The 26,152-nt window shown below is 37.8% G+C and overlaps 1 protein-coding gene across 2 annotated transcripts in view; it reads right to left on the bottom strand.

Annotated features, from left to right (window-relative positions):
• Positions 1-26,152, bottom strand: part of RNF115 (ring finger protein 115) — a 73,183-nt gene that overhangs the window by 38,363 nt on the left and 8,668 nt on the right. Inside the window, exons 2-4 of one of the 2 annotated variants that reach the window (XM_044380308.3) lie at positions 11,792-11,850; positions 10,856-10,907; positions 7,848-7,905 (exon numbers count right to left, since the gene is read on the bottom strand). In XM_044380308.3, the coding sequence (XP_044236243.1) occupies positions 7,848-7,905; positions 10,856-10,907; positions 11,792-11,801 (120 nt within the window). In that variant the 5' untranslated portion in view covers positions 11,802-11,850. The remainder of the gene's footprint in view (positions 1-7,847; positions 7,906-10,855; positions 10,908-11,791; positions 11,851-26,152) is intronic. The other variant, XM_026489080.4, reaches the window with a different exon arrangement.

The raw sequence follows: 26,152 nt of genomic DNA, 5'->3' as shown, positions 1-26,152 counted from the left end.
GTATAGTGGTATTTCATTGTGGTTTTAACTTGTATTTCCCTAATGATTAATGATGTTGAGCATTTCTCTTTTTTTGATGTTGAGCTTTTCTTTTTTTGAATGCTTATTTGCCATCTGTGTATCTTTTTTGGTGAAGCAAACCGCTCAAATCTTTTGTCATTCTCTAAAAATGGGTTGTTTTCTTATTATTTCCTTTTAAGAGTTCTCTATATAGTCTGGATACAACTCCTTTATGAGATAAATGATCTGAAAACATTTTCTACCAGACTGTGGCTTGTCCTTTCATTCTTATGAAGAAGAGTAGAAGCTTTTAATTCTGATAAGTCCAATTTATCAATTTTTCCTTTTATGGGTCAGGCTTTTGGTGTCCTATCTAAGAAATCTTTGCCTAACCCAAGGTTATGAAGATTTTTCTCCTGTGTTTTCTTCAAGGTATACAAAGTTTACATTTAGGTCTACTCTCCAGCTAATCTCTATATATGGTTTAAAGTATGTATGTAAGCTCGTATTGTACTGTGAATATCCAAATGTTTCAGCACATTTAAAAGACCATTCTTTTCCTCCTGGATTGCCTTTGTCCCTTTGTCAAAATCAGCTGGCAACAGTGTGTGCCTGTTTCTGAACTCTGGATATACTGTTCTTTCGATCTACCTTTGTGGCAGTACCACAGTCTTGATTACTATAGCTTTATAATAAGCTCCGAAATCAAGTATCATCAGTCCTCCAACTTTCTTCTTCTTTTTCAAAGAAGTTTTAGCTATTCTATACACCTTGCATTTCCATGTGAATTTTAAAATCTGCTTGTCAATTTCTACCAAAAAAGTTGACTGGAATCTTTACTGGAATTACACTAAATTATAAATGACATCCCAACAATATGAAGTTGATCCTGAGTGGGACATATTTCTCCATTTATTTAGGTGTTCTTCAATTTCTCTAAGTAACATTTTGTAGTTCTCCATGTTCAGATCTTAAACATCTTTTCTCAGAAAGTATTTCATATTTGTATACTATCGTAAATTATTTTTTAACCTCAATTTCCAACTGTTGCTATTATGTAAAAATAATTGATTTTTGTATGTTTTTCTCATATCCTGTAACTTTTCTAGATTCACTAGTTCTAATAGCTTTCTTACAGATCCCATCAGGTTTTCAACATAAAAGATCATGCCAACTGTGAAGAGACAGTTTTATATCTTTCTTTCCAATCTGGATACCACTTACATCTGTCTGTCTCTACCTATCTCACCTTATACTGGCTAGAACCTCCAAAATGATGTTGAACACAAGTGATGAGAAAAGACATCCTGGTCTTGTTCCTGAACACTGTGTTTCACAATTATGATGTTAGTTGTAGGATTTTAGTAGATGTCCTTTGTCAGATAAAGGCTGTTCCCATCTATATTAGTTTGCTCAGAGTTTTTATCAAAAATTGATGTTAGGGACACCTGGGTGGCTCAGCTGGTCAGGTATCCGGCTCTTGATTTTAGCTCAGGTCATGATCTCAGGGCTGTGAGACTGAGCCCCAAGTTGGGCTCTGTGCTGGGCAGGGAGCCTGCTTAAGATTCTCTCCATCTCCCTCTGCCCCCCAGGCAAGCATGTGCTCTCTCTCTTAAAAAAAAAAAATTGATGTTCGATTTTGTCAAATGCTTTATCTGCATCCACTGAGATGACAGTACGGTTTTTGCTTTGTAGTGTACTATGGTGAGTTACGCTGTTTGATTTTTCAAATGTTTTGTTTTTTTTTTTTAAAGATTTTATTTATTTTATTCGACAGAGATAGAGACAGCCAGCGAGAGAGGGAACACAAGCAGGGGGAGTGGGAGAGGAAGAAGCAGGCTCATAGTGGAGGAGCCTGATGTGGGGCTCGATCCCGTAACGCCGGGATCACGCCCTGAGCCGAAGGCAGACGCCTAATGACTGAGCCACCAGGCGCCCCTAGAGTAATTTTTTAAAAAGAATAATAAACGTTAGAATGATTACGAGGAGCAGAGAGGGTAACTGAAAGAAAAGTAAAAAACGTGCTCATCCTCAGATCAATTCAGGGGTGCTGAGAACATAAGACTTAAAAGTAAATGGAGGGATGCCTGGGTGGTTCAGTCAGTTAAGCATCTGCCTTCAGCTCAAGTCATGATCCCAGGGTCCTGGGATCGAGTCCCAAATTGGGCTTCTTGAAGCGGGGAGCCTGCTTCTCCCTCTGCCGCTCCCCCTGCTTGTGAATGCTTGCTCTCTCTCTCTGACAATAAATAAAATCTCTTTAAAAAAATAAAAATTTTAAAAAAAGTAAAAGTAAATGGAAATTCAGAGGTTTATAATATAACTGCCTAGGCAAGAAAGGATCCTCAAAAAGAAATCTCAAGACTACAGTTGCAACAGAGGGGAGGGGGGTGGGGGAATGGGATAGACCGGTGATGGGTAGTAAGGAGGGCACATATTGCATGGTGCACTGGGTGTTATACACAACTAATGAATCATCGAGCCTTACATCGAAAACCGGGGATGTACTGTATGGTGACTAACATAATATAATAAAAAATCATTATTAATTAAAAAAAAAAAAAAAAAAGACTACAGTTGCAACCATGGCAAATTCGTAAATTTTACCAAAATATAGAGCTCAAATGCCATTCACGAAGAAAAAATATGACGTAACCCCTATTATACCACTAATATAAACACTGCACCATAAAGAATCTCTTGAAAGGCACCTTTTCCCAAATGAGTTTAAATTTACAGGCCATGGACTCTGAGCAACTGGCACTCACTGAACAGAAAACTAACACGGCTGACACCAAGAATATTTTGTTTTGCCCTTTTTCCTTCAGTTACCATTAAGTTTGTGGTCTTTGCTAATTTGTGGCTATTGCTTTGAACTTAGTATGTACTCAATTATGGAGACAGAGTTATTTTTTCAACAACTGCGAAAAGCTCAGGAGTTTTACTTGACATTTCCAAACTGACTGGATGTGAAGCAGATAGCGTGAAATGAGCTCTTTTAAGTCTTCACACTAAAAAATGAGACACACGAAAGATTTGGTTGAATTAATTCAAACTTTAAGATTCAATCCAGGTTGCAACTGCTCAAAGAACCCAAACTCAACCTGGCATCTGAGTGCAAGCCCTCTGGCTGGGACTGAGAGGAACAGCAAACAGGTAAACGACGGTTAACCTGGGGAAGGACAGTTTAAAATCTTTAACTTCTTTTTACTAGATTGAATCATTTAAAATTGCCATTTTTGAGGGGCGCCTGGGTGGCTCTGTTGGTTGAGTGTCCACCTCTTGATTTAGGTTCAGGTCATGATCCCAGGGTTGTGAGATCAAGCCCCACGCTGGGCTCTGTGCTCAGTGGAGAGTCTGTTAGAGATTCTCTCTCTCTCTCTCTCTCTCTCTCTCTCCTTCCGCCCCTCTCTGTGCTAGCTAGTGCAAATGCATGCTCTCTCTAAAATAAATAAATCTCTTTAAAAAAACATAATAAAATTGACATTTTTGTAGGTCAAAAATAGTAGAATATCAACAACTGTATTTAGTTCAACGTAATTCACTTTACATTGTTCTTTATTATTTCAGAGCCTTCTCCACAGGTCCAAGGAGCACACACAAAAGAGCAGAGTTGGTACTGGAGAGGAGTCCTTCTTCATGAAGGTAAAGGCAAAACTGCTCTCGCATATTACAATTTCCCCCAGCTGCCACAGTCACTACTCCCACACCCCTGCTAACTTCAGGCTTAAATGCCTAAACCCAAAGTGAAGAGGGAAGAATCAGAACTCTCATTTCCATCTCTGACCTCTTCATTCATTCCTCATTACTATTCTCTATCAGAGGAGTGATGTATCTGACTGGTGAGTGGCAAGAACCTAACATCTGCTGACTCACCATTCATCCAATCATTTCTCCAACAGATGGGGCTCACGTATGAGGAAGCCACAAATGCAAAAGAAATGGTTCTGAGTATGAATGCCTGCTCTGCAACCTCTCTTAGGTGAGTCATTCTATAGAGACTTAGGATGTCCATTTGGCCACAGATCAATTATGTTCTTCAATATGGATGAATAAAGCTAAATTTTTATTTCCATCTGTCTGGCTTCTACATTTCTCAATGTGTTCTAGATTCAGGGGTGGAGGGAAGAGATACAATCAACAATGAACTATCACAGATAACCAGACATGTTTAACATAGGAGAGCACTTTAATAAACAAAGTACAGACAGGAAACAATATGAACTCATAAAATTTATAAGTCTTTTATCTACAAAGAAACAAAAAAAGATTTTTTACATAATTCGAAATAAATGTTAAAAAGCAGAACTACAATATGGTATACCATGTGAATGCCTCTGAAAAAAGTTATGAATCATGCAGGCAAAAAAGGTAAAACATTATGCAAAGAAAGAAATAAAGCTAAAATGATGAGAATACAGATTTTTCATTTTTTTTTAATCTTCATAATGTTGTTACAGTATCTTTCAGTACCAATGACTCAAGACAAAACCTGAAAGGAAATGTGTGGAGAAAAGGAGCTCCTGGAACAGTGGGACTCCGGATGTTTTTAATACCTTTTTATTTTCATTATAATGCTACATCATGTACCAAAAGAAATTCCATTTAAATAAATATAAATCAGACTGCTCAGAGGACCCTACCCTCTTGTGTATACCTGGGAGTTCTGTCTCCAGGACGCCATCTATCTTATTTTCTGCTAATCCGAGGCAGCAGCCACAGCCACTCTTATACTGAAGTGATCCATTTAGGTAAGCTGAGACTCTCAGATCAGATGTCTCACTGGTACCAGGTCATGGTCAGAAGCTTTCTAGTAATCAATGAAACCCTCAGGCAGCCAGGGGCTCAATTCCCCAGGTTACCACCAGGAACTTCAATACAGCAATGTCCTTCCTCTCTATAAACTGCTAGCAACAGTTTTACATTCATTCTCCACTGCCCCTCACACAATACTGAAAACAAAGCTCCCTTTTAACTGGCAACCTTCCTCCCACCCTCACTCCAACTTCACCCACTCTATCTCCCCACCTGAGATCCACTTAATAAAAAAATTTTAAAAATACTGACTTTGTTAAAAGTTTTGCTTGGACTAAGCCTCTTCTAACCTATCTAGTATTTTAAGAATTCAGTTACTAGTAAATGCTAATTATAGAAAATAACCTCTTCTTTGTACAAGGAACTCTGGCTGAAGAAAAACAGAACAAAATTCAGCATAGGCTTTTGCTGAAATTACAAACTAAAATATGGAAAAGAAAAATAACTTTGGTTTCTACTTACAATTTTCTAAGTGTTTTATCCAGGGACATAAATACAAAACCTTATAGCTTATGAATATTATTTTGAGATAATTTTTCTCACCTCACTGCATATCTGAATTCCATCTACCCTAAAAGACTCCAATACTCATGGAGTTAAGGTGCCTTGTTTTAATCTCCCCATGAAGGAGTTTTACCTTTACCCTGAAGTTTTAATAATAGTTAAAATGTATTAAAACTCACTGCATGGCAGGCACATTGGCCCACATACCTAGCATGTGTTAATTCATTTAAACCTCACAACCCTATGAGGTAGATATTATATTCCCCAATTCACAGACAAAGAAACAGAAGCACAAAGAGATTCTAAGTTATTTTGCCCAGGTTACATAGCCAGTTAAGTGGTAGACCCAGGATTTGAACTCAGGCAATCTTGTTCCAGGCATACTACTACATCATTTGACCTCTCTCCTCCTAAATGCTTTAGTTTTCCCAGAGGCTGCAGCCTACCAATCTCTCCCTTCTACTGTACTTGTTACATTCACCCCACAATAAGCTTATCACACTCTCTGTATACTCTTTGTTGTTTTCTTATTCACTTCATATGTGTTTGCACTAGTTCCCCAACTAAATTATATGTTCCTTGCAGGCAAGGCAACCATGATGTTTGCTTCTTGTCCCTACTTCCAGCAGAATGCTGTGTATAAAACATTCATCTAAGAAGTTGATTGATTTAAATCCCTGGCAACTTCTGTATCATAAAGACAGATTTTTTTTCTATTTTTTAAATGCAAAATATCATTAAAAAGGAGCAAACTGGCATACTCAGGCATGATGACAAGGGAACTCTACAGAAGGAAAACTGGGCATAATCTTGCCCTTGCTATAAACCCTATGGGACATGAAGCCACAGGCCATGATTCAGCAAAATTACTTTAACACCTGAAGGATAGCTCATGCCATCAGTGACAGATTTAGCATTACTAAAGTTAGGAAAATGACTACCTATATTTATTTTTCTTTTTAATGAATCTCCCCTGGTGAGTCATATCTGTAAAACTGACAGACCAATGTTTTTCCATTTCCTAAGAGAACTAACATTTAAAGAAAATCAGATGAAGTTCCTTCAGCATATGTATAATCAGAAAGTGACAATCCGTGTTATCAGGAATAGCACACACAGGGAAATACATACTAAAGTCAAAAGGCTTCCAGGCTTGCAAGCATAATGAATTTTAAATAATGCTTTTCAATCCATCAAAATGAGAAAATAAAAATGGGAATTCAAAGACATGAAAAAGCACACTCTAAGCGGCCCACATACTAAAGCACTTCAGAGTTAACCAAAAAACTTAAAACTGGATATTAAGAAGTACACGGACCATATGTAAAAGAAAATACCCTTAGTAAAACAGGAATTTTACTCAAACATTTTGTCAAGCTTCTTGACTAAAATTCTAACAACATAAAAATATGGGGGACTACAAGTCTTAAGATAATTTTCAAAGGATAAAGGAGAGAACTTTAGGGTTTTAAGGGCTTCTTACCGAAAACCAATTGTCTAATGCACTACTAATAGTTTTACTTTACACACAAATAAATATCAAAAAATTTTGCTAGCTTTCTAGGCAGCTGAGATAATCTCTGGAAAAGGCTAATGTGATCCTGAAACACACACACACAAATCGTGATTATAGGATTTAATTTTTTTTCTTTTAGCATCTGTTAGCTTTCTAAAACCAACCAAGTTGTGCGGCAATAGAAGCAAAACAAACCAGTGTTTCTTGTAGGATGAGATAGATGGTGTGTCTTTTATGGGGTATAGTCTCTAAATGATTAAAAACAGAGCATTCAATGCCACTTACTTGTACACTTAAAAATGGTTAAAATGGTCCAAAAAAAACTAAACAAGAGATTTTAAGTCAATGAATGGAATGAAAAAGAAAATTACTCTGAATTTAATGTAAAATGGTATTCCAAGATGCAAACTAATGCCTCATTTTCAAATCATAGTTAAGATTTTTTTCCCCAAAACTATGGATGATACATTACATAGAGAATTGGAAATTAATCATAGGTCCCACCTTGAGATCTGGGAGGCAAGTAAATGCCATATCTTAATCTGGTCCCCAATTCCAATCATACCAAACCACCATGTTCATTAGAGGCTATCTCTAAAAACCAGTACCTCTGTGTAAAGCTGAATGGTGACTTCAATTACAACTCATTCTGGCCTGCTCTTTACTTGGCTATCACACCACCAAAGCAGAGTCTGTAGCACTCTTATTTCACAAACAACACAAGCTTTTTTCTCTCTCACACCATATACACAATTAAGGAAGTAGAACACAGAATTGAAAACAACACTAGGTTTAAAACAGCACAGACCAAGAGGTTAGTCTCTTTATCAAGGGTTTACCAAAAGTACATGCAAAAGGCCCAACTACTAAAAACATAAATCTTTCTGAGGGTTACTCCTGCCCACATTTTTCTTATACATTCAGATGTTTTGCTGCACTGGGAGGTGAAAATCTGTCATCGTTTTAACATCTACCTACTATCTATAGAATCCCTACATGCCAAAGGAAAGCTTACCTCTGCAAAATGTGTTGATGTGCTATTGTCTATCCGGCTGCCACCACCACCTAAAAAACTGAAGAGAAAAAGGAATGAGTACGGATTCTATTCCTAGGAACAAGCTTCCCTCCCAGAAGCTAAATATAGAATGGTACAATGAGAACAAAACCCAATAAGGAAAAATAACTCATCCCAATGTGACACCTACGAAGGAAATTATGAAGAACTGGCATGTGGATTAATCTATGAAAAATATTATAACAAACTACAAAATCAAGTATAAACCAAGTGAAAAACGAAAGAGGGACCACCACAGAGTAGGAAAAAGGAACAACAGCCAGCAACGCAATTCAAATTTGACCAAGCAAGAGAAGAAAAACACTTATTCTCAAGGAGGCAAAGAAATAAAACAAGATTCTCAAAATAATGTTTTGCTAAAAAATCATGCAACCACCAGATGAACACGACATTTGAGCCTACTTGGGAATGATTAAATATAGTACTACAAGGGGTCTGGTACTATAGTTAGCACATTATAAAAGATCTCAATAAATATTTTTTTTTCTTCTTTTGATAGTTTATCCTATTCTTTGATTATCCTACCCATCCTTCAGGGCCCATCTCAAATGCTACCCCCTCCATTAAGTCTTTTCTGAACTCACCAACCAAATGAGGATCCACACCTCTCTGCACTGACTCTAAATTCTACCTTATTATAAATATCTAGAATTTATCTCATCCACTTCTAACCCTCTCCCTCCTTTCATAAATATAAATTCAGGCACCTAGGCGGCTCAGTCCGTTAAGCGTCTGCCTTCAGCTCAGGTCACGATCCCAGGGTCCTGAGATGGAATCCCACGGCAGGCTCCCTGCTCAGCGGGGAGTCTGCTTCTCCCTCTCCCTCTGCCCCTCCCCCCCAGCTCATTCACTCTCTCTAATAAATAAATAAAATCTTAAAAGACATATATATATATAAATTTAGAGGGTAAAGGTTATGTTAATACCACAAATACATATGAAGTGTTTCTTGTGTGTTAGACATTACACAGGGCACTCATCACTTTTGAAAAACCCTGCAACGTCATATCATATATTGATAACTGGAAAATAAAAATTGTTTAATTAATATTGAATGTGTAAACAGGGGTGCCTGGCTGACTCAGTCAGTCGAGCATGTGACTCTTGACCTCAGGACTGTAAGTTCGAGCCCCACACTGGGTGTAGAAATTACTTAAAAAAAAAAAAAAGATGTATAAGTAATAAAGTAACTATTTCTGACGACTGGGGAGAAATATTAGATCCCATGGTCCCCATGAAATCTGCAAAAAAAGAGAGGAAAATGGCTAACATTTTGTGGGGAAAGGAACGGAAAGAATCCTAAGAACTACTAGGTATCACTTACTTCAAGAGACACAAGCCTATGAACATGTACACACACTCATCCCAAATACAAGCCTACAAACTACTACAGATAGCTTTCATTTTCAGAACACCAATTCAGGCATTGCACTCAGCCAATTAAGGAAACAAACACACTTTGGTTAGTCTGAAACCAAAAGTGAGAAAGCAAAGCTAATGCCATTTTCTATGTAGTCATGCTCAGGCCTTATTCACTAATTAGAAACCATTTAACACTTGCATTTGTTTCAGAAGTTAAGAACACTTCAAATGTAGAACAAGCCCAGAAGTACTGGTACATTTATACTAATAAGTAAAAAATTCAACTACCATTGTGTACCCATTTTATTGCTCAAGCTAGACAGGCTTCCCGAGCCTTCCTGCCTTTACTACATTGTTCCAGGGATTCAAATATCCTTGGTAATTAAAGCTATCGACTCTATCTTTTATAGTTCTGCTCCCCCTGAAACTTCCTCAGCATTCCCTTTCCTTAAAATTCCTCCATATTTTAAGAGTGACAGCTAATCATAGAGAAGAGATAATAAAAACAACCACATTGTTCTGAGAGATGTTACAAAGCTTAAGAAAACTTACAAGATGCCCCTCTGATCAATGTCTAGTGGCATATGGAGCCCATTATCCAATATTTACATGTAAGGACCTCCTATCATTAATTTTTACCACCCCCTACTTACCATTGTAATCGTTATGTATTCAAAACTCAACAAATGTTTATGAACTCAATAGAAAGGGAATACCATGCTACCTCTAAGATACTGATTCTAAGAAAAAGATTTCTTGGGGCGCCTGGGTGGCACAGCGGTTAAGCGTCTGCCTTCCGCTCAGGGCGTGATCCCGGCGTTATGGGATCGAGCCCCACATCAGGCTCCTCCGCTAGGAGCCTGCTTCTTCCTCTCCCACTCCCCCTGCTTGTGTTCCCTCTCTCGCTGGCTGTCTCCATCTCTGTCAAATAAATAAATAAAATCTTTAAAAAAAAAAAAAAAAGAAAAGAAAAAGATTTCTTCAACCATTTAAAACGCCGATCTTTCAAAAGACATATAATCTGTACATTTGAGTTTTGCACTAATAGCACCTGTACTAACAGTACTAAAGGATAATCTTTGACCTACAAAGGCACAAATAAAAGAATTAAATCAAGTGAAAGCAGGATCCATAAAATTCATAGTTCCCTTCTAAAAAAAGATTCATCCTGCAAGTCACTATCTGCATTTATAACCATACTTTGTACACAGGGCTAAAGAAACCAGGATTACTACTTAAAAACTTAGGAAAAAAATAAGCCCCTTAATTGCCTCCCAACAACCAATATGCTCTTTATTTAACACATGCAGAGCACAAGTGTTTGCAGTAAGTATTTGATGCTATTATAACAGCACAAATAAAAAGCTGCCCCCAAGTTAGCATGCTATTCACACAAAATTGCTCTTTTCGCTGTCATGCTAATCTTACAGGTTTAGAGCTGGTATGGTATTATTTAAAACCAAGATTATTAGATCTCCATGTAAGTGTACCAAACTTGATCCCATGCCATACACTGCCCCAGAAGCTCCAGTTCATTTATATATATGATTATCACTCATTAATAAAGTTAAACTAATAGTACATACTGTAAAATGTGTAGTTTTTCCTGGTTGTGGAAGGGACCTTCAACTTTAGAGTCTGCCAACAGCAACAGTAAAGGAATTATTTACTGCCATTAAAATCTCCAAAGTCACTCCAAGATTAAAAGAAACTTCAGATTACAAATTCTTTTTATCCAGTCAGTATTTCTTCAATTGTCCAACCAAATTATCTAACCACGTAGCCACAAAAGAACAAATGTACCATTATGTTTACCCAAAAAAGGCCATCCTACCAATGCTATTCTACTTTTTATTAAGTTTTTATAGTTTTATTCATATCAACCAAGAAGTAATATAAAATACTGTCACTTTCAGAGATAGTTCCCTTTTTTATAGGCTTTGTATCTTTAATAAGACCAATGAGTGCCAATTTCAAGCACTATGAACCCAATTAATATCACAGCGATAAGATGGTGTAAGTCTGACTGCAATAATTTTAGTAAGAGCAAGGATCCTAAGGCTTCCTCAAAGCAGAGTAATGACTCAGTTTCCCTAGCTAGACCAGACTGTTTACTTTATTAGATATCTTTGTCAGAAGTCGCTCCCAAGCCGACCAAAGAGGTGTAACAGCAATCTACCTTCAGGCAACAGAGTGGTCACTAAAAACCACCCAATAATCTGAAAGGACACCAAGGACTCAGAAAATAAATGAAAATTTACCAGATTTACTCTGATATGAATACAGAGGTTTCAAAGGAATGCCACACATAATCAGAAGCAGTGGATCTCATCACACCCATTATCACATCACATCCCAAATTTTCCCATTTTTATTACCCTTCCCTCTTCTTCCTTCCCTCCCCCCCTCCCACTCATCAGAGAGCATGAGTTATAAAACAAATTTCTTTCTATTTATTCAGTCGATGCTGACAATCATTTTGATAACAGAATGCCTGATTTATTCATGAGCTTGTACAATACCTGGAATCATCTGTCACTTCTTCAATAAAGCCTGATTCACATCTGGGACAAATATATTCCTAAAAAAGAAAGGAAGAAATAAATAAAAGTCTTTCATTAGATTAGTCTTTCCTGTAGTTTGAGTAAAATGCAGTATACAAGCTGATGCGATGAAATGTTACATGTACTTGCTGACTCCAAGGATAGTTTTTTTATTACACTCTGGCACATAAAGAATTCCATAAGAAGTTTGCAGAATGGCTTCATAAGAGATTCCCCCCAAGAGCTCCCAGTGAGGGGGAGAATGTCAGATTTTTGTTTTTTAATTTGGGTTGATTTTTTAAAAACTGGAATAAATTCATGATCTAATTTTCTCTTCAAATTTAATGAAAAATATCCACTAGTTATCAGAGCAGTGTAAAATTATAAAATTGATGGGTAAAAAACTGCTATTTTCTACTATATACATGTAGAAGACACAAACTGAATCACAGTATGAATCAATTGGTAGACTAGGAATTTACAATTAAGTTTTACAATATTTCTAATCTATTTTTTGACTACCAATGGTTCCAAATAAAACGTAATATTCTCAGGTATTTAACAGAAATGTTAATTCAAATAACTGGAACAATTCCATTAAATCAGCTTCTATTTCCTTCAGTACCATGAATCTTTCTTTTAAATAAATATCAAGCATTAGTACTGATAAGGAAGAATACACTTGGGGGCGCTTGGGTGGCTCAGTTGCTTAACTGTCTGCCATAGGCTCAGGTCATGATCCCAGGGTCCTGGGATCAAGGACCAGCTCCCTGCTCAGCTCACGGGGGAGTCTGTTTCTCCCTCTGCCCCTCCCCCCACTCATGCTCGCTCGCTCTATCAAATAAATAAATAAAATATTTAAAAAAAGAAAAAAGAAAAAGAAAGAATACACTTTAATAAGGGTGCCTGGGTGGCTCAGTCAGTTAAGCATTTGACTCTCGATTTCAGCTCAAGTCATGATCTCAGGGCGATGAGATCAAGCCCCCAGTCGGGCTCCACACTCTGCATGGAGTCTGCTCAAGTTTCTCTCCCTCTGCCCTTCCCCCAGATCACATGCACTTGCTCACAACCTCTCTCTCAAATAAGTAAATATTAAAAAAAAAAAAAATAATACACTTTAGAGACTGCCTTATCATACTTCTATTTTTTTACCATCCTAAAGTATTTCTTTTATTTACCATCCACCTATCATAGTTTTTAAAAATATATTTTAACTACCTATTAAAACAGACCTGGAAAGACATTTTCAACTATTTATCTCCCCGTATTCTCTAAACCCTAAATAAGCTTTGTCTTATCAGAAAGTGATGTAAGCCGTATTTAGCTAGTCAAAGACAGTCAGAATGGTAACTCAAACATTCAAGTGCTTTCTTAAAAGAGATAAAGAGGGGCTTCTGGGTGGCACAGTCGGTTGAGTGTCTGACTCTTGGTCTCAGCTCAGGTCATGATCTCAGGACCTTAGGATCAAGCCCTACATCAGGGTCCAAGCTCAGCCAGGAGCCTGCTTAAGATTCTCTCTACCGGGGGCGCCTGGGTGGCTTAAGTCCGTTGAGCATCTGCCTTCGGCTCAGGTCATCATCCCAGAGTCCTGGGATCGAGCCCCAAGTTGAGCTCCCTGCTCAGCGGAAAGTCTGCTTCTCACCTCTCCTTCTGCCCCTCCTCCCCAACTCACGCTCTCTTGCTCTCTCTCTCGCTCTCGCTCTCACTCTTGCTGTATCTCAAATAAATAAAATCTTTAAAAAATAAAGTTTCTTAAGGAAAAAAGAGATTCTCTCCCTCTGCCCCTCCCCCTGCTCGTTCTCTCTCTCTAAATAAGGAAATATATAAATCTTTAAAAAAAAAGAAAACCAAAGAGATATAAAGAAAAAATGACCAATCCCTTCCATTAAGGAGATTAGTTCAGTGAGGATACAGTCAATCCAAGAAACAGTAAAATTTAATAAAATAATTGCTATAATTAATGCACAACTGGGAATATAAGGTAGGCCAGGGAAGGCTTTCTCTGAAACACTGACTTAAATTATTAGTCTGTTTGCTCCATGAAAAAGGAAATTATGGGCTAAGGATCATAACAATAGAATGTAACATGCATGGAAGTTGGAGGTGAGTGGTATAATGAGTGTCAATAGGCAGGCAGGGACCAGATTGTGGAAAACTTCAGATTTACCATGAACTTTAACCTATGAATCAGAAGCTCTGAAGCTTTTTTCTCTGCTATGCACATGAAGGCTGAGAAACACTCATAACAGGCATACTGTATACTCCAGAAATAAAATAATCTGGAGACCATATAAATCCCTGAGCCCCCCCCCTTGCTCTTTCAATCCCCCACCCTCCTAGGTAGCAGTAACTCCATCCCTTTTTCTCCCACTAAGAAAGTTTGAGTACCAATGAGATTGATTTTAGAAGGCTAACCCTAAACCTATTCTAAAGTCTAATGTTAAAAAGAAAAAGGAATCAATTACAAAATGTTGTAATTTGTCACAATTATAGGCACTGAGCCCTAGGATTCCCTCCCTCTCGCTCTTTCCCACTGCTTTAAATACCCCTATATCGAACAACTCCCAAATGTGTATCTCCAACCAGACCATGTTTCTGAACACTCTTTCTCTCTCTTACTTACACACACAAACATACACACGCATACCCTCAAGATGTGGCATACACACCGGTTCGCTAATGCTGGAAACCTGGGAGTCATTCGGGACACCTCCCTCTCCACTATCTTCCAACACAGACCATCGAATCCGGCACTCCTAGCTCAAACATGTTTCTCAAATCTACTCCTTGCCCACTGCCACACAATCTTAACCCAAGCCAGCAGTGACCTTAGACACTGAAATACCTTCCCTCTTAAGTGTCATCCCACTTTTCTTCTAGCCTTTTCCTTATCTCTTCTGCATACTGAAGTCAGAATGATCTTTTTTAAAACATAAAAATGGACCATGTCATTTCCCAGCTTAAAACCTTTCAACTACCTCCCAAAACACCTCATATAAAATCAAACTCTTAAACATGACCTACAACGCCCTGATTCAGCTGATCTCTATTCAACTGGCCCACATCACTTCATGCTACTCTCCCTCCTTCAGTACATTCCAGCTACACGGGCCCTCTTTCAATTTTTCTGACTCGTCAAGCTCATCATGCCTCTAAGCTTCCATATATACTGCTTCTATAACTGAAACACTATTCCCTAATTTTGTGAATGACAAGGAACTTCTAATCCTTTAGCCTCCATTTTAATGTCATGTTCAGAGAGTCCTTCTTTCATCATGCAATCTAAAGTGGTTTCTTCCCATTCTTTTCTTTTTTTATTGAAGAATACATAAGATATTGTATTGGTTTCAGGTGTACAACATAATGATTCAATATTTATAAACACTATGAAATGATCACAGTAAGTGTAGTTATCGCCTGTCACCAAAGTTGTTACCATATTTTTGACTATATTCCCTATGTTGGATTTTTCATCCCCATGACTGACTTATTTTATAACTGTAAGACCGCACCTCTTAATCCCTTTTACCTATTTCGCCCATCTTCTGATCCCCTATTATTTTCTTCTACAGCACCTCGATCATTACTTTATAGCACTTATCACAATTTCTATGTTTTTTAATGTCTGTCTCCATTCAGTAAGCTTGAAGTTTCATAAAAGGTGCAGATCTGTGATGTTTACTGCTATATGCCTAGAACAGATACGTGTTTGATAAATATTTACTGACTACATGAACATGAAATTACTTGTCATATACTTCACAATTAAAGAATCAAAGTGCCAGAATCTGATATAATCAGAAACAGGCAGAGTGGGAGTAAAGAAATAAAAGAGTTGAAAACAAGAAGTTATGGCTGGATCATAAGATAGAGCTTAAGAGGTTTCAGAGGAAGAACTGTTCTGGATGATCACAAAGTCCAAGATATACCTATGGGAGTAGGTGGCTAAAATGGAGTAGGGATGAAGGTCTTTGGAGTTAAAGGGTCATTTACAGTGATATTGAACTTCCAAAATGATGTTAAGAGGTGTGGTGGAGAAAAAATTCAAAAGCAATTATAACAATTGGGAAGACAAAAAAAGACTCTGAAGCAAGAATTATGCTGATTTAGAGTAGAGAAATGTACAAGTCTTCTCATCATGATCCCAGGCACAGTTCTAAGAACCTGTGTGTCAGCCACCACAGCTCCTTCAACAGAACAGGACACTTCAGAGGTATAAACCAAATTGTAGAAGTACTATGGAGTCCCTCCTATCCCTAGGTACTACTTCCACAATCAAACCTTCCTAAGGAGAACCAAAATTCTTTCCAAATGTTTTGTAAATTATTCTTGATAAAAGTAGCTAATCATAAAACATACAGATCTCTCAGCTGTGAATTATCTCTCCTGCAATCAACATTACAGAACATACAGAGTACTTCACAGAATTCATAAGGTCGAAATTCTTTAATTATCAAATTTAAAAAAATGCTCACTTGTCTCTTACATACTTCAGTAGTCTGATCTTAGAACAAAGGTCTGTTCTTAGAAAATTACCTCACTTCCTTTCTCTTAGAGGGCTGAAAAACCCAAAATAACATTCTGAAGATGCTATAGTTCCAGTGTCTAGATTTTCTTTTAAAGGCTTGATAGCACTCAACTTACTACTGCCATTTTTCTTCTCAATTCACACTAGTCACTACTCTTACTGACTTCCAGCTACATCAAGGGTTCCACTCCTTCACTCTTAAGACTCAAAAATTTTAACAATCGCTTCAAACTAATCTGGAGACATGACACTGGCTTAGGGTGGAGATGAATGAAATAAGACTGGCTTAAGTTCATAATTATTAAAGCTGGGTACATGTGGGCTTCTTATACTATTCTATTTTTTATATGTTTAAAATTTTCCATCATAAAGTTTTTTGTTTTAAGTTGTATCAGTCTGAGAAACATAGGTCAGGAAAATGTACTAAATAAACTATGACCCAAAGTAAAAGTAGATTAGTAATAATCTATTATGTTGGAGAATTACTGGATAAGAGTACTTATATTTATGAAACATCTATGATTTCTCTTAACCACTCCATAAAGTGAATATTGTTCTTTCTATTTTACAGATAAAAACGTGAAGTAAGTTGTCTGTGGCAAATCTGATTTTCCAAAGGTGGCCCCAACAAAACCTTCCAATCCACATGCTCTTTTTTTTTTAAAGACTTATTTGAGAGAGAGGGGGAGAGAATCCTGAACAGACTGTGCTGAGTGTGGAACCCAACTGGGGGCTCGATCTCACAACCTGAGCTGAAACCAAGAGTCAGACACTTAACCAACAGCGCCACCCAGGCACCCCCACATGCTCTTCTGCAATGCGACCTTTTACTCCACCCAATTTGAATCTAGAGTCCCTGGGACTTCTTCGGCTGATAGAATACTGGGCCAGTTCCAGAGAAAGCCATTAACTGCCTGACAGCTTCTGCCTCCTGACTCTTTTTTTTTTTTTTTTTTTTAAAGATTTTATTTATTTATGTGACAGAGAGACAGCCAGCGAGAGAAGGAACACAGCAGGGGGAGTGGGAGAGGAAGAAGCAGGCTCATAGCAGAGGAGCCCGATGTGGGACTCGATCCCGGTACGCCGGGATCACGCCCTGAGCCGAAGGCAGACGCTTTAACGACTGCGCTACCCAGGCGCCCCTGCCTCCTGACTCTTAACACCCTGAGCAGTGACTCAAGTCTGGGCTACTCTGTTGGACTGAGACGCCATGTGGAGAGTACTGAGGTATCAGACACGGACTGGATTAGAAGAGGAAAACATCAGCTTGGAGGTCCAGTCCAGTAGAGCCTTCAGATGGCTCCATCCCTGGGTACTATCTGACCACAAATGCACGAAAGATCCTGAGTGACAGCTGACCAGGTGAACTATGTAAATCCACAGAGACATGAGAGATAATAAATTATTGTGGCTTTTTTTTAGATTTATTTTTTTAGAGAGAGAGTGCAGGGGGTGGGGCAGAGGGAGAGGGAGAGACAATCCTCAAGCAGAGTGCAGGAGGAGAAGGAGAGTGAGAGACAATCCTCAAGCAGACTTCCACTAAGCGCAGAGGCCAATGTGGGACCCAATCCCAGGACCCTGAGATTATGACCTGAGCCAAAATCAAGAGCCGGCCACTCATTCAACTCAGCCACCCAGGCACCCCAATAAATTGTTGTTAAGACACTAAATTTTGGGGGCACCTGGATGGCTCAGTTGGTTAAGCGACTGCCTTCGGCTCAGGTCATGATCCTGGAGTCCTGGGATCGAGTCCCACATCAGGCTTCCAGTTCTGCGGGGAGTCTGCTTCTCCCTCTGACCGTCTTTTCTCCTATGCTTTCTCTCATTCTGTCTCTCTCTCTCTCAAATAAATAAATAAAAATCTTTAAAAAAAAAAAAAAAAAAGACACTAAATTTTGGGTGATTTGTTAGGCAGTAACAGAAAGCCAGAACACTGCCCAAGTATTTGAAAAGAACTTTGAATCTTGGTCTTTCTCTCATACTCTTTTCATTACACCACACTGATTAAAAATAACTCTGCTTTTAGAGAAAGTAACAGAAACTATAATTTCCTGAGGACAGGATGAAAAAGTTTATGGCGACGCCAAATGAGGCCTTGGGAATTCAGCAGCCATTCAGCCCCTTCCCTCTCTCACAAGGGAGCATTATCCTGATAAACACACAATCCAAGATCTGAAACCTTCAATCTTACAAACTCAGAAATCTAAGTTAGCAGACCACGAGAAGATCTCTTAGAAAAAGATTCACATAAAAACCAAATTCAGAGACCATGTATATAAAACCCAAAATGCCAATTTACTTTACAACAGCCTAATACACCCATCCCCACCATGAACATAAACCAGATCCTCAAAATCAAGGACCTGGGACTCCTCTCCCCCTAGGCAGCCCCAGGGAGAGCACAGCTGATGTTTGCCTCTGACTTTCTTTTCTACTCTTTTACTGCTGACCCACAATTCCCACACCTTCTTCTAAGAGACATACTGTTTCTCCTGACAGAATATGATAAAATTGCTTGGTTATGTTTTCTTAGTTACAATCACAGTTTAGTTTCACCCTATACTGAGATTACAACCAGACTGGATTTTAAGTGCTTATCTGAAGTTACTTCTAAAGATGGCTACTTTACATTTTAATTTTCCTAATTTTTTCCCAGAGGTAATCTTAACCTTAATTTGGAGGAACGTCCATGAATTAAGGTAAATTTGTAAAAGGGTCAAACAGGAACCAAACATAGTCTCTCTCTACCTCTATACTCCTCCCCCACCCAGGCCTTGGCTTTAGAATCATCCTGATACATTCAGATATTCAGATACAGAGTTTTGAATTTTAAGCATAAGGTGTTTGTGTTAGAAGAAAGGAGGAGGGGCAAACCAAGGATAATGATTAGCACCTATATATGTCTGGCATTATAGAAATCTCTCTCCTCTGCTTCAACATTAACATATCAAATCATCACACTAACCCCCCCCACCAAAATACTGCCAACATATATAGTCCCCACAGTCACAAAGTCTTATCAAAAAAATTCATTACGTCATTTCTATCATTTCATCTGTAAAAGAGAAGTATAACAAACCTAGGTTAACTACCCAGAATCATTGGGAATTGGAACCTTGCTGTTTGCACCAAACTAAGCTGCTTTTCCCCTAGGGTCTAAAGTTTATTGTGTAAAACTCTAGTGAAGATACTCAGTAGCAGGTACACTTGAATGAACTGCTTCAGATGTTCCACTGCCTGTTCCATCTAAAAATACCCATAAGCAGAAATATTTTTCACCATTAATCATCTGAATCAGGAACAACTTCCTAAGTGTAGCCTAGTCCTGATGCTCACCCACTTAGAACAGCACAAGAATGCACTTGTAATACTGAAGAGAAAGGGAAAGTGTGGTTTTAATGAATTATTTTCTTTTCCTTCTTTCCTTCCTAATTCAAGGGATCAATTATCAAAAAAAGTGAGGTTTTAGCAGACAATGAACTACAAGCCAAGACTTATTTATATTAAGTCCCACACTGAAATGTGCATTCTCTTGAACTTTATGCAAATTTCATCCAGTATTTATTCCGAATATGAAATAAGACTTTCTACTTATTTCCGAATTCCCACAGCTTTGCTCTTCTACATGTTCACTATCAGCATCTAAGTCATTTTTTTTCTAATTTCAATAAAACAGAAGCCTATTTACCCCAAAGATACAAATGTAGTGATCCTAAGGGGCACCTGCACCCCAAAGTTTATAGCAGCAATGTCCACATAGTTTCCAAACTACGGAAAGAGCCCAGATGTCCACAGACAGATGAATGGATAAAGATGTGGTGTGTGTATATATATATATACACACACACACACAAAGGCATACTACTCAGCCATCAAAAAAAATTGCAATCTTGCCATTTGCAATGATGTGGATGGAACTAGAGGATATTAATGCTAAGTGAAATAAGTCAATCGGAGAAAGACAACTATCATATGATCTTATATGTGGAATTCAAGAAACAAAACAGAGGATCATAGGGGAAGGAAGAGAAACATAAAACAAGACAAAATCAGAGAAGACAAACCATAACAAACTCTTAATCATAGGAAACAAACTGAGGGTTGCTGGAGGGGCAGGAGGTGGGGGCATGAGGTAACTGGGTGATGGGCATTAAGGAGGGCTTGTGATGTAATGAGCACTGGGTATTATATAAGACTGATGAATCCCTGAACTCTACCTCTGAAACTAATAATACATTATATGTTAATTGAATTTAAATTAAAAAAATAAAACAGAAGCCTATTTTCTGTCTTGTCTGACAGAAACTAAAATCACAATATTTAGTCATACCCTCTAGTTCATATTGTCTTTGAGTATCACCTGGCAAAACTTTTCACAAATTCCTAATTGGAAGGATCAGGAACACGCACTGTTTGAAACACATCATAGCTCCTAGACCAGAACCCACCACACCTTGAATTTCACGCCACCTCACATCTATAGGTCAAAGACACTACTTTTTTCTAGAAACCTTTTCCATAAATCCCCTATGATTACTTCTTTTCAAACCAAGGTACACTTCTTCCCTTTTCAAAAGCATCAAGTGTAACCCAAAACAAAAACAACAGAACTCTAGAATTCTGTTTCCAGTTCCAGCATTACAACTTCGTGATCTTTGTGAAGACCTATTTCTCCATCTGTAAAACTAGAGCACAAATGCTGTCCTCATCTACTTGTCTCCCCCAAATCTCCCTCAGGAAAACAAGAAAGTCTCACGCATTCATGTGGCCAACTACTCATTTAAAAGGAAGATCAAAGTTTCCAGTTTAAGCATTTTGAACTCCAAAAATCTTAAATGAATGTTCCCTTGGCTATTAATCAGAAAGAAAATCAGTTTACAAAAAAAAAAAAAAAAAGAGAGAGAGAAAGAAAGAAAACATCAGGCTACAGTTTTAGTGTTATACAAAGATACCAATACAATTTAAATACTGTTTGAAGAGCTGTCATTCAGTTCCAGGCCAATAAAACCGCTTTGATTTATGGTCTCGCTCCCTAAAGACAGTAACATATACAACCTTCACCATTTTGTTCCTTCATTCCAGGCCATGACTGAACATTGACAATATCAGGAAGTCCAAAGAGAAGTGTCTAATCAACCAATCTTCTCCAGCACATTGTGTAACAAGGCAGAAAATTAGGTCACATGGGACAAAACGGTACTTGATATCAGCTTGATCAGATGAACAAGAAGCCAAATTTTCTAAGAAAAAAAAAAACAGACTAAACTACAAAAATTATCAGAGAAAGTTAACTTCATATAACACAATATAGCCAGAAAAGATTTAGTTATAATGTTTTGTGCCTGCTTCCACTAAAGGCAGTAAGAAGGAGAACAAGCCAGTGGCACAGATATAAAATGGTAAATGATCCAAAAAGTTTGCATTTAACTCTGATGTGTCCCACTGGTTTGGAGGAAAACTTTTATCTTCTTGCATTCAGCTCAGGCTGACAGAATCTTCTTACATAAACTGACAACATTCATTCTCCCAGAAAACATATTTGAAGCTCTCCATTCCAAGCACTGTGGAGAAAAAAGCATGCTTGGTAGGGAAAGAAAAATAACTTGGGATTAAAAGTCACTGAAATCCTGTACAAAGTATATGTTCTAATGAAATCACACTTAGGGAAGTAGAGGCCCATAAAACAAACTTCTCTGAATATCCTAATCTTAGGTACTTAGCCTCGAAATAAGAACTGAGCAATGCTTCCCAAGACCCTAAGTGGTTAAAAGTAGTGAATCTGAAGTTCAAACAAAACTGGACCAGAAGCACAGAGAAACAAACCAATTGTGTGAAGTTGGGCAAATCGCACTTCATCAATGAAATAGGTCCTGGAACATAAAGTTTTCAACAAATTGTAGATTCTAATAAACTTTTAATGTGGAACATTTCTTAAACCATGTTCCACAAGATAGTAAATCAGTAGTCTGTTAAGAAAAAGAAAAATCTGGGGGCGCCTAGGTGGCACAGCGGTTAAGCGCCTGCCTTCGGCTCAGGGCGTGATCCCAGCGTTATGGGATCGAGCCCCGCATCAGGCTCCTCCGCTATGAGCCTGCTTCTTCCTCTCCCACTCCCCCTGCTTGTGTTCCCTCTCTCGCTGGCTGTCTCTATCTCTGTTAAATAAATAAATAAAATCTTTAAAAAAAAAAAAAAAAGAAAAAGAAAAATCTGGAAAGGGTTGGATTAAACAATATTATTAAGTATGTTGTTTTACTGAATGATTTTTCAGAACCACTAATATGCCATTCTGTGTGGTAAAGGGGGAAATGAAGGAATGGAGACAAGAAGATTTAGTATGTAGTCTTCTACCCGATTCATAGTTAAGTCTCCTGGCACACCGTTTTGAGAAACACTGATTTAGACTGATCTCCAGATTTTCGGGTTCCATAAAGCAGTTCAATTTTAAAGCTTTTATTTATTTAAGTAATCTCTGCACTCAACATGGGGCTCAAACTCATGATGCCAAGATCAAGAGTCACATGCTCTTCCAACTGAGCCAGCCAGGCACCCCAAAGCAGTTCAATTTTAAAATTTAAAAATTAGGAACTCAGGCAAGATTGTCAACTTTTCAAGTAAAAACATTAAAAAAAAATAATCAGCTACTATCACCATCATTTCATTTTAAAAGTATCAGTTTAGGGACACCTGGGTGGCTCAGTCAGTTAAGCATCTGCCTTGTCTTAAGTCATGATCCCAGGGTCCTGGGATGGAGCCCTGCGTTAGGCTCTCTGCTCCCTCTGCCTGCCGCTCCCCCTGCTTGTGTGCTCTCTCTCACGCTCTCTCTGACAAATAAATAAAATCTTACAAAAAAAAAAAAAAAGTATCAGTTTAAAACCAAAAAGATAGGAAAAAAGAAGACTTTTAGATTACATTAAGTAACGCCTTTTAAATAAAATAATTTAGCACCACCCTCCTTTCTACCCTGAGCCCACAAGAGCAATCCCTGAACTTCATTTAAATACAATAGTACAGACATTCCAGCAATGAGATAAGAGAACTTTACAAATAGGATCTAATTCACTTCAGGGACTCTCAGGTCAGTAAAGGTCACATACAAACTGGTCAATAAAAGTAGTCATTGAGCTTTAGAAAGTAAAAAAATGAGTTAACTGAAGAACTTTAAAAATAAAAGAAACAAAGATTTTGTAAGAATAGACCTAAAAAAGAAATTATCCCAGGCCAAATCAACCTGTCACAGAATCCCAAGTCTTCAAAAAATGTGGTTTTACTTTATTCAAACAACATTACCAGCATTAAGAGTGTACTGTTTTGTTTCATTTAACAAAGGAAAATCTCAGCACTGCTTTATATTATGATGTCCTCAATCCTAACATTTTCAAGATTGTTCATTATCATAAAACAAGACAATATACTTTGTAACTTACAAAGGAGATTCATTTCATTAGTAAAAATCTATATCCTAGTAAGATTAATTTGGGGGGGGGAATTCAGTGGGTATCACATGATCTACGTGGAAAAACTACAGAACAAAATTCCTTCATACAAAACCCAAAAATACCCAAAAGCTCAAATCACTAACCAACAGAGAGGAATAAACACAACTGCTTCATTTTACAGACAAGAAAAACTAAGGCCCTTGAAAGATTCAGTAATGGGGCGCCTGGTCAGTGGGGAGCCTGCTTCCCCCTCTCCCTCTCCCTCTGCAAGCTCCTCCTGGTTGTGCTCTCTCTGTGTCAAATAAACAAAACCTTAAAAAGAAAATAATAATAATAATTGCTTTTAGAAAAAAGAAAAGAGAAAGATTCAGTAATTTGTTTAAAGGTTAAAATGAGACTTTTTTTTCCCCACAGTGCTATAATACATTTACATGTAATGAATAAAACCACTTGTAGGAAGGTCTGATAACAGTTGCAAAAGGAGGGCTAATGGTTAGTTTTACAACTTGCAGCCAGTGTGTTTATTCTGAAAGCCCTATCCTTTGAAACAGCTCTTAGACCTAAAATGGGCAAAAATACATTTGCTCTAATGCTAAGATAATCATTACTTTAATCTTTAAACAGAAAGTCCAAAGGAGGAAATATTTAAATCCTAATTCCACTACTCATTTATCCCAACATTTTATGAATCTCCTGACTTCTTGACAGTCTTCCGAGTACAGCTCCTAAAATACAGTAGGCACAAATAGTTCTTGAATGAATGCAAGTAGAGTAGTTATTACTACACGATCTAGTGCCTATATATTTTGATATCATCAAACACAAACCAATTTCTTTTTTTTGTTGTTAAAGATTTTATTTATTTATTTATTTATTTATTTATTTGACAGAGATAGAGACAGAGACAGCCAGCGAGAGAGGGAACACAAGCAGGGGGAGTGGGAGAGGAAGAAGCAGGCTCATAGCAGAAGAGCCTGATGTGGGGCTCGATCCCATAACGCCGGGATCACGCCCTGAGCCGAAGGCAGACGCTTAACCGCTGTGCCACCCAGGCGCCCCACAAACCAATTTCTAAGCGCTGTACTTCACAAATTCAGTGTATATGTGTAACCTCAAAGAAATTATCCAGACTCAATTATACTCAGGAAGAGAAACTGACATACTTCTGGAACCCTTTTATTTTACAGCAGTAGTGTTGCTGGCTGAGATAGACCTATCTACTGAACTTATTGAAAACCTTGGGAACTCTCAATCTGCTCATCTAATACTGACTGTATGTTAAAAAGAAAGCCAGTATTATATTAAAACAAGTCTCCCTCATTGAAGCAGCACCTACACTTGGCACAGAATAACAAACCAGTAATTTTAGGGATTGGTAAGACTGAAAAATTTAGGGAATTCAACACTTTCATGATTATCACTTATTAACATTACTTTCAACCACTTTTTAATCTAAAACATGCAAATTAAGAATAGCAGGAAAATAATTTGCTGAATTTTTATGTTATTAAACAAAAACTAATTGTACCATTATAAATACTTTTCACACTACATCAGCTATTGAAATTAACAGCAATTTTTTTCAAACCAACAGGCTTAATGTACAAAATTTCCATTCCTCAACCTAACTTAACTATGAACACTAATGCCTTTGAACATTCAATAGTGACCATATTACAAGATCAGAACCTAACAGCTGGCACTATAGATTAAAATCAAAGAACCAACAACTTAATTAAGTTTGTCTGAGAATAAAGTACCTCACACTACCACTTACTACAGAGGATACACCAGAAGCAGCTAAATTCCATTCAACAAATTCAGTTACAAATTACTTTGCTTAAAAAGCAATGAGCTGGGGGGTGCTGGCGGGGGGGGGGGGGGGACCTCAGTCAGTTAAGCATCTGACTTAGGTTCAGGTTCAGGTCATGATCTCTGGATACTCCCTGCTCAGCAGGGAGTCTGCTTGTCTCTCCACCCCTTCCCCTGCTCATGCTCGTGTGTACACGTGTGTACACACACACACACACTCTCTCTCTCTTTCTCTCAAATAAATAAAAATATAAATAAATAATAAATTTTAAAAGCCAATCAGCTGTTCATATGGAGGGCAGGTAACTATGGGAAGCTCTTCTACTTATAAGCTATCAGATATACAAACAAAGCTACGTTCAAAAAAACAAGAGGCTCAACTCCGAGTTGCCCCTAACTAATGATAAGTGGTCCATCAGACATTTGCTTTGAGCCAAACTTTTATTCAGTAGTCTACAGGTTTGTGCTTTGTTTTAGGGTGTTTTATGAACACTAGTACCCCCATGATTTTCAACATGTATAAAAGCCAAAAGTGGTAAGAAGAAAAGGTCTACAATTACAATT

Source organism: Ursus arctos, unplaced genomic scaffold (assembly GCF_023065955.2).
Source record: "Ursus arctos isolate Adak ecotype North America unplaced genomic scaffold, UrsArc2.0 scaffold_12, whole genome shotgun sequence".
Lineage (NCBI taxonomy): Eukaryota > Metazoa > Chordata > Mammalia > Carnivora > Ursidae > Ursus > Ursus arctos.
The sequence above is the reverse complement of the archived record's forward strand: the minus strand, read 5'-3'. Positions and strand labels throughout refer to the sequence as shown.